Source organism: Anopheles aquasalis, chromosome Y, assembly GCF_943734665.1.
Source record: "Anopheles aquasalis chromosome Y, idAnoAquaMG_Q_19, whole genome shotgun sequence".
Taxonomy (NCBI): Eukaryota; Metazoa; Arthropoda; class Insecta; order Diptera; family Culicidae; genus Anopheles; species Anopheles aquasalis.
This window is the reverse complement of record NC_064879.1, coordinates 1,088,330-1,098,329: the sequence shown is the minus strand read 5'-3', so window position 1 is coordinate 1,098,329 and position 10,000 is coordinate 1,088,330. Positions and strand designations below refer to the sequence as shown.

At 44.7% G+C, this 10,000-nt stretch overlaps 1 protein-coding gene across 1 annotated transcript in view; it reads right to left on the bottom strand.

The window, feature by feature from the left end:
- Positions 1-6,612: 6,612 nt before the first annotated feature.
- LOC126579634 (protein mab-21) overlaps positions 6,613-10,000 on the bottom strand; it is a 5,877-nt gene continuing 2,489 nt past the window's right edge. Inside the window, exon 2 of the mRNA XM_050243119.1 lies at positions 6,613-7,769. Within this exon, the coding sequence (XP_050099076.1) occupies positions 7,420-7,769 (350 nt within the window). The 3' untranslated portion in view covers positions 6,613-7,419. The remainder of the gene's footprint in view (positions 7,770-10,000) is intronic.

Sequence of the window (10,000 nt, the reverse complement as noted above, 5' to 3'; positions counted from 1 at the left end):
AAGCGACTTTCCTTCATACAACGTGAGACTGTACCTCTGGTCCGCCTAGACAAACCTTTACAATCCACTGATGCAGCAAACGTTCTTGATAGGGTATAAAACAATTCACAAGCGGAACAAAGGGATACCCGGTAAAAGCAAAATGATTGTTTCTTCTCGCGACTGGCTACTGGAAGTGGTCCCCGGTGCCGTCCGTGCAAGCAAATGTAATGTAATGACGGCCTGCTCACAAGCGGAAACTAGAGGGTTATAATGCGATTATGCTTCCAGTTGAGTGCCAGACAAACACGTTATCGTCGCAGAAAGAGGGCAGATGCCCGGTGGTGAATGCATCAGGATCAAAAACAGAGGCCGCGCACCACGCGGCGGCTAACATAATTAGAACATAATGAAATTAACATTTCCCCTCCGGCGGCTGTGGACTGTAGGGCCGGCAGGCCAACGGGCAAACCAAGTGCGATGCGGATGTGAACGATAAATCACAAACAAGAGTAATTTGATTTGCAAGACGTAATAGAGATATATCGTTGTGATCTTCTGTCCACACGAGACGCGTACGTATGGCGGGAGCCGTAAAGTTGTTCGCTCGATTGGTTTTTACTGTGTCGTCTCGGTTTACTGTATGGGCTCGTGTTTGCAGAAGTGCTAGGGACATTTGGAGCTGCTTAATGGATTGCACACAACAGCGTGCCTGGAGTAGCATAACCCTCGCTGTTTTTTTTTATTTTGTTTTTTTTTTTAGAAATACATATAGCCCGACGACAATATGATGAACAGTATGGAATCAAACATAGATTATAGTTGAATGCGTTGCAACAGATGGAACCCGAACCGAACACAATACATGCCTGTGCGTTATATTTCATTCATTTGAGTAAACTGCATTTCACCTGCATTTAAAGGTTTAAATGGCTTCCTCGCTGAGTTCTATTGGTGCTAATAATGGGCGGCTGGAAGTGTTTGTTTTAACATGTTCTAAAGTTTACTGCAATCAGAAACTAACGCAATTCAATCCACTAAAAAAGAGTTAAGCATTGACGTTTTATTTTGGTTAAACAAATTGATATTGATGGTCATATCTTGGACACTACTAATCCGATTGGATTATATAAATACGCGTTTCAAAACTAGCATTTCTTTGTTGAATAGTATAAAGTGAATGGTTACCACTGAAAGGTATAACAAACATTACCCGAAACTGAATTACAATTGTGCACACATTAACTGTGTTTACTTTTGAAAATGTTGTCCCAACACTCGACAATGCTTTTCAAATGGCATAATTCCAATGCGTCACCTAATGGGAAGCCGTCCATTAATCCGTTGTCCTGGAGTGAGCGGACCCTCCAGTGTAAAAATAGCACATGCCCCGAATCCCTCAGCGCCACCAACGCAGCATGCCCTCGTCGGCATGTCGCCCGTACGCCGGTGAACCAGTCCCGTATTCCCTGCGGAAACTTTAAATTCCCCCGGAACCTGCTTGTTTCCGAGATTGTGATGACATCTAATTTGTACGCCCCGCGGGAAACCCGTACCCGCACCCGCAAACGGTCACCGGTATACCGTGCCGGAAGTGCACTCGCAGCGGTCGAGGGGCAGACGGGGGCGAGAAGGGGGAATTGGAAAGGATGGTTTTTGGTCGGATGGAGCACTCGGGAGTAGGACGGTACTCCACTGAGTGGTGCAGCGGGTTTTGGGAGGGAGTTGCTGTGGGATTTTTTCATCTCCCGATTGCACCGAGGATAACGATCGTCCCGCGTGACGCTTTGCTGATTACGCCGTGGCAGTGATGGACGGGTGCCAGGCATGGGCTTATCTCCGTTGCCGAGTTACATCTTCTCGTTCCTTGCTCGGTGCTCCGGTCCCTGAACAATCGATGGTGATGATCTCCCCGTATTGGTGGGCACGCCGCGCCATGTGTGCGATGCCTTGATATCTGTACGTTGCACAGCCATACCACTCACTCTACCCCAGATGTTTATTCAGCAGCCTTAATGGTGTGTTTAGGAATCCATCAGACACCATCAGACAGGCCTGCCAAGGACCGTACCGTATCGTGAATCGGGGATTCAGGTGTAGTCGAAGCGTTTCTGATAATCATCGCTGCGTGCTGTAGTTGTCTCGATTGTCCGGATTTCCGTCGACTGTCTAAATTTATTACGTCAATAACTTAGTTTTTTTTTATTTTTTAGTCATACATCGTGTTAAAAATAGGTTTATCATGGTGATTATCACATTCTGACCGTTTTCTAGCCCAAGCTCGCTTCATATGGAGCAATTATTGTTGGTAACGTTTGCCAACAATAGTTTGACCGGCCTCCAGAGGGTTGTGGTGCACGACACATTTCAAATATGTATTCCCTTCCCTTTTATTTTTTATCTGAACGTCTTTCTTTGTATTTCACGTAAAAATTTCCGCTTCTTAACCATCGACGCAGGGCTTCCACATTTTTTGGGTCAGAGCAAACGATAACATTCATTCAATTCAACATTCAACATTCCCCGAAAAATGCACTTTACAGGCACAAAATGAGACATTTTGGTGGCGTTCTAAACCTTCAAGCGATTTCATGGTCGCATTCGATAAGATGATCGAGGGGAACGTTTGATGCGTAATAAATTCTGACCGATCAGCAATTTGTTCTATAGATGCAATAATTATTTTGAAGACTATCTACAAACCAGGAAAAAATTGTAACAGTCGATGAACAGTTGGTTCTATTTCGAGGCTGATCACCGTTCCGTCAAAATAATCCATCAAAACCTGCCAAATATGGCATGGTAATTTTGGTTTCATGTGATTCAAAATTCATTACACAAATTTATAAAAGTCGTGATCGATACACCGTTCCCAAAAGCAACTTAGGACTTACTGTTTTGGATTTGACGAAAGCCATATGCGATAAGATTGTAACATGCCACCATGACGCCATGACCATGACCATCGATGTGATATTTGCAAGAGATGTGCCTAAAAAATGAGAAAAACGTACTTTTTCGCGATTTTTCGTATTTTTCTCAAAACATATGATTTTCTAATTGCCGGTTTAACAACGCAAATTTTAGAATTTTTGACACGTAGTAATTTTTTTTTCAATAAAGGACATTCCAATGAATAAATAAAAAATATCAGAAGTGGTTAGTTTTTGTTTTGGATTTTTTGGCACAGGTTGGAAAAATGTGTGTATGCGCGCGCATACACAAGAACCGATTCGATGCAATTTTGGAGGGACCCATGAGGGTTAAAACGACATCACACATGAGGCTGTGAACTTCGAACTACGAAAAAAAAAAACAGGGGCAATCTTTAAATACAATCGAACGAATAAAGTTATAGGTCTTATAGGTTAGACTGAAGGTTTCATTGATTCAAGGAGGCTATCGCGACGTGCGAATCGTTCGATAGCATAAGCTGTTCAGTGGGAATTTTATACACTTTCACATTCCAAGCTCAAAAAGGACATCTAATGGGTACAACAACACCACACACGGAACAAACATTGAAGAAAAGAAACGAACGGTATGGAGAGAGGGAAAGAAAGAGAGTGAACGGGGGATCCAGTCGGTGGGAGAGTAAATCGATATCTATACTTAACCTCGCTATCCTCTCAGCTAATCTGGCTGTACCTGGCCCCTAATCCGATGCTAAGGACTATGGCCATAGTTTATCGATTTCCGCCCGACACGATCCTTATAGCCCTCTAGCCGCAGCCGACCGACCGGGTGGACGCTATATCCTTAGGATACTATATGCTTAGGATAACTCATCGAGGCCACTCCCTCTTTTCTATGTACTAAGCCACGCCTACGTTTAACCTTCCGGCGTTTCAGCTCCCCGCTCCCAGCAGCCACCACGGCGCCTACTACTGCACCGGAAAGGGTCGGCCACAACACCCGCATTACCGCGGGTATGATTTTGTATTTGCGGAGAGAATGGAGGACGCGCAGTGCCAGATTCAACGGTCGGTGGAAGAAACAAAAAAAAAAACAAACAAACAAACATCCTGTGGGATGCCAGGATAACTGGGCGTTTGCGCTTTTGTGTTGAAAAAAAAAACAAGCAGTTGATTTGAAGTTGTTGAACAGGTAGTTGATTCTGCCAGCGTCTGTCCCGGGGGGTTGTTGTGTTGTGGAATGTATAGCCGCATGCTTCTTAAAAAGGGGCTAAAGATAATTCTAGTAAAAAAGGCTCATTTTTGACGATTTTTGGGTGAACAAACCCCTCTACTTGTCCGGAAGATTTGTTTAAAACTTTATCCATGGCATCAAATTTAGGAAGGTGTGTCTTCGAAAAGCTACCTTTTCCGGTGCTCATCGTAGCCACGTGTCGAGTCATCTGAAATATACAAATCTGCATTTTTTTTTGTTTAGATTATAAGTTTATCCAGGTAGCTCTGTGGAGTATATGTTGAATTTCTAATTTTTCAATTTTTGGTAGGTTGGTTTGATTTAAGTTTGGTTTGGTAGAAAGCTGAAAAAGTGACGCTCTGCCTAAAAACGAGTTAAAAGTTTTTTGTAAACAATTATGTACTTTAAAAAAAAGCATCAACATTTTTTTAAGGGGGGACTTCGGTATTTTCGGGCCGAAAACGGCCCGTTTTTGACGATTTTTTGTGACGTAACCATTCAACTTTATTTTTTCAAGTAAATGGCATATCAATCTACAACTTTTGAAGAATATTTGGTATTGTTTTGAGCAACATTCATTGAAAAATTAATCCGTGGCATCCAATTTTTGGTAGGAGTGTCGTACTTACTACATTTACGGTACTTTTTACGGTGCCCATCGTAGCGACATGACGGGTCATCTGAAATATACAAATCGATATTCGTTTGAAAGATTATAAGTTTGTCTAGGTAGTCGCGTTGATATTTTGTTGATATTCCTATTTTTCGATTTTTGGCAGATTTTAGAAATTGAAAAAGTGATGCTTCTTGCGATTCTGCCAAAAGAAAACGAACTTTACATAATTGTTAAAAAAAAAGTATACATAATTTTCATGAAATCTCGACGGGGCTACCTAGCAAAATGTGTGTACAGATTATGTGTTAAAAATTTCAAATCGATCGGCTCAGTAGTTTTTACGATACGATAGGCACCGACTTTGAAAACGGTGGTTTTGAAGAAACGCTCTTCAAAGTAGCGAGCTGCATGGAGCCTTGTATGAAACGCGGATTTTCAAAAATCAATATCTTTGTCTGTTCTTTCTTCGATTAATCCAAAAATGTTACAAAATACTCTTGAAAGGATCAGCACTCAGGGCAAAAATGTTAAAAATATGTGTCACGCACAAAAATTAAATACCTCTTAAGCCACCCCTCTTAAGGAAAAGGTTCAACACACCCTGCCCGTATCCTTCTTTCGTGCATCCTTTGGCGCTGGTTGCTCGGCATCGTGGAGCACGCTGGCTAACCATGGTCGGCATGTTCCACCTAGGCAGTCGCTGCCCGAGATTCTCCGTGCAAACTCATCTAGGAACTCATCGCTGGGCGGCAACAGTGGCCCGGTTGTTTGCGCCTTTGCATACTCTCCGTCCCTGCCGTGGTCCGATGTAATTGGGATTGACATTGAAGAGCCAGCCTGTTCCCTGTCACGACGTTCCCTGGTGCAGCTTCCACGTTCCATGCTTTGGCTGGCTCGCTGGCTGGGTAAACGCACTTCCGTCCTGTCACGCTGAGCGAGCTGCTGATGCTGATGCTGATGCAGCTGCTACGCGGGAATTTGGGTTGAGGGCAGAGGCCACACAGACGGAGAGCGCGCGCGCGAGAGAGAGAGAGATAGCGAACGAGGTGAAACACGGCCACCACGGCGCCACGCAGGTCCTGGTGCTTCGGTTTTGGGGGCGCTGTTCTTGAAGGTTCTGAGTCTCCGTCCAATTATGTCCGGCGGCCATGGGATGGCGGGGGGGGGGGGGGGGGGCGGTGGGCCTCTTCTTCAAATATTACTCTGTCAAGCAGCTCGCCAAATTCAGCCCAACAGTGGGAGGGGGCGGGTGGGGGGGGGGGGGGGGGTGTGCCTTCACGTCAGCTCGTAATCGCAGCCTGTCATGGCGTCCTGAACTGGTTGGCTGGCTGGGTTGGCTGGGTTGACTGGCTTGCTGGCCGCTCTCTTCTGCACTGGTTACGGAAACGGTAGCTACGGTTCCGACCTTACAACCAACACAGCACACACAGCACACACACACACACACAAGACGGCTAAGGTTCGTCGAATACCGTTGTGCCACAGTGTATTGACACTGAGGCCCAATGTCACCCCCGTTGTCCGTGAGATTGGGAGAAAGGATGCCCGAAAGCGTCCAACGGGCCATCAGCTCGTCTGGCGGAGGTCTGAGTCTGGCCAGGATCGCAGCCTCGCAGATATTCACGCTCCTTCTGCACTGTTCCAAGGGTCGCAGTTCGGTTTGTGATCACTACCGGGGCACTAATGGGTAAGGGAAACTCGGGAATCGGGAAACATTTTTTTTTTTGGAAAACCCAAATGCAGTCAAAAAGGCAGTTTAAGAAGAATAAGAAGAAGAAGGGTTTTCAGTTCAACGATTGCATTTCTTCTTTCGTTTTTCGTTTTTTTATTCTTATCAACATTACATTTAGCACTAGGTGAACTACCCCTTGCACTACACTGCGCGTTTGAATTGCCCTTCGCTTTCCCTATCGCTCTTTCTCTCTCTCTCTCTCTCTCTCTCTCTCATCTCTCATCTCTCATGTCTCTTCCACTATCTCTTTAATAACAAAATATTAAATATAAAGTTTAAGTTCCATTTTGCAGAATTCGATTGTTTCGCGTATACGTATACTGTTGTTGCCGTGCGTTTCTGACTTATCGAGTTAGCTTTTGTTTTGTTTTTTGTTGTTTTTTTTCTCTTTCTTTTAGTTTCTTGCCTTACTTTTTGTTTTTGTTTTTTTAGGAAGTATTGAGTTCTAGTCGAAAACGGTCTACCATATAGCACTACAGAAGTCCACGAGGGGAGCCAGAGCAACCCGCCAGCCGTTCATTCGCACGCACGCGAGAAGGAGCAGTGGCGGCGGCTTCATCGCATCGCATCCGTGATGAGATCGAATCGTGTGTGGTGTAGTTTGCGTTGAATCGATCAGCAGTCCCATCGGCGCCCTCGCGTCTTGATCATTTCATTTAATCCGATTTAGAGTTAAAAAAACAGTGGTTGACACATCCGAATAATTTATTAATTATTAATAAATGCTAAGCCCCCCTTCTCTTCTGACTGTAAGCAACGGTGGAAAGGGGGGGAGCATCGCACCATTGCCGGTTGATTGACTGACTGACTGACTGACTGACTGGCAGGCTTACTACCTCCAAGTAGTAGGTTGCACTAGTAGTAATAGTAGTAAGTAGTAGCAGGAGTAGTAGTAGGAGTAGGAGTAGTAGTAGTATCGCGGTAGGCTGGCCATCCGGCTGGCTTACAGCTCCTCTAGGCAGCGCGAATTCGTGAGCATGATCCGCGTGAGTCGCCACACCTGCTTGGAGGCGTTCTCGAGCGCACCGGGCGACTTGCCCTTGAACAGGTCCATGTTCGGCAGGAAGTAGTGCGGACACCGACGGCACTGCAGGCACGAGATGAGCTGCAGAAAGATGCCATTGATGCGGTCGCCCATGCAGCTCTCATCCCACTCCATCTCGCGCGGGTGCTTCTCGCACTCGTACAGCAGCAGCGTCTTCATTACGTACGAAGTGACCGGATTGCCCGGCAGGTCCAGGTGCCGATCGCGCAACGTTTTCAGTATGCTTAGGCATCGTCTCCGGCAGCCACCTTGCAACAGAGAAAGGGAGACGGAAAGAGAGACAGGGAGAGAGAGAGAGAAAGGATGAAAAGGAAAGGCGAGTTAGCTAAAAGTGTCCACCAGTATTTGTTTCCATGGTATCTGTAGCGTTTCCTAAAGGTCTAAATACGTCCGCTGGACTAGCTAGCGATTATCCTTAGCTCTAGGATTTCCTCCGCTAATCAACCCTCTTTTTGGAGCCCCACAATCGTAACTCTTTAGCCTCCTGTGCCTACTGCTTGGATTCACGGAATGGTATCCGGGAAAATATTCACCACAACACCGGAAAAGCCTGTGCCGAATCCGGAGCAAGAAAGGAGTGCACGTGACATCTCATCTTATCAGAGGATTATATTCACAGGGGAACACAGAACCGAGTCACAGATCTATTGACGCTCAGGCTCACTTTCGTGCAACATGTTTCTTATCTAACCACGTCCAATATTGCCACTAACCACCGAGGAGTTAATGATGTTGATTGGGCTATTTGGCACTCCACACGGCACTCGAGTGTGCTCGATATCCCGAGAAGTGTCAAGGGGCAGCGAGTACAGCAGCAGCACCAGCACCAGCAGTAGCAACAAGCAGTATACTGCTTTCCGCCGGCTTTTTCCGCCTCGGCTTCTGTGGGGCGTGAAAAGGCGGCCTGATGGGTGCTTCAGATCTCGAGTGGTGCCTGTTTTCGGTACGTACGTGAAGTACCACGAAACGCGAACAACCACTTGGTTTATGACTGGCGGAGTAGTACTGCACTGGGCCACAATTGATGCGGCAACGCGTGAGAATCGAATGCCATGTAATGGCCATGCGTCTCAGCTAACGAGAAAAAGTGCATCAGCTGGGATCGTGTGGGTATGCTAACATTAGTTCAATAAAAAAAGCCCTTAAGGTTAATTCGACTCCTAAAAAGGCACTGTTTTGACGATTTTTTGTGAACAAACCAGGCGTGCTTACAAATAGCTTCTTTTTCCGGTACCCATCGTAGCCGCATGAGGAGTCATTTGAGTTTATTCAGGTTTTTCGGAACCAATTTTTCGATTTTTGGCAGCATATTGGGGCTAGAAAAGCGACAATCTTTTTTATGATTTGCTCTACAAAAGCAAGTTTTACGTAATTATTTACAAAAAAAGGTGTCAACGTTTTTTTTAATGAAAACATTAAAAACGTTTTTTTTTTTTAATGATTGGGCTACCTGGCAAATAGTGTGCAGAATATGTGCTCAAAATTTAATATCGGTAGCTCCAGTAGTTTTTATGCTACGCTGGGCACCGATTTAGAAAACGTTGGTTTCTGGGAAAGGCGCTTCAAACGAAGCGATCTGCATTGAGCCTGGTCTGGGGCGCGGATTTCCAAAAATCAATCTCTTTGTCAGTTTCATGAACATGAAGGCTCAGCATTCATGAACAAATGTGAAAAATATGGGCATATTTTTTAAATCATATTCATTTTTTACATTGCAACGTTCAATGCAGTTCGCTACTTTCGGTTTCGCTACGCGGTCAAAGGGTGGTGCCCATCGTAGCATAAAAAAAAAAACTATTGGAACGATCGATTTGAAATTGTTAATACTTTATCCGGACACTATTTTCCAGGTAGTCCTGTTCACAGTGTTCACAGAAAATGTCGATTGATGATTTGATTTTTTGAAATGATTTTTTTTTACTAAATAACTAAATAATGAAAAGCATCACTTCAAAGTGCCAAAAATGGGAAAAAGGAAAATTCAACTAAAACTCAACCGGGTTACCTGGATAAATTTATAATCATTCAAATGAATATGTTGTCAGCCAGTCCAGCACGCGGCTACGCACCGGGCACCAAACAAATTCTATTTTCACAGACACGCATTTCTGCCATCTGATGTGATGGACGCAGTTTTGAGTAAATCTTTCCCAAAAAACAGCCAAATTTTCTGGAAAAGTTGTAGTTTAGCTCCTTAGTTTAGAGTTTAGTATGAAATTAGAGTAAAAAAGAATAAGTTGAATCGTTTCTTCATAACAATTCTTCAGAGAAAGGAGCATTTTTACCAGAACCTTGGTCCCCACTTTACAGACAGTGAGTGTGCTCGATACCAGCGCTACGTACAAATAATGTGAAACGATCTGAAGGCGGAGAAATGTTTAAAATTGTACTGTACTGAGCAACTAGCTGTAGAGTGTAGGAACCCGCTGTCATACTGGATACTGGATGGTAGAGCTTAGCGATGTGCGCACCGTTAATG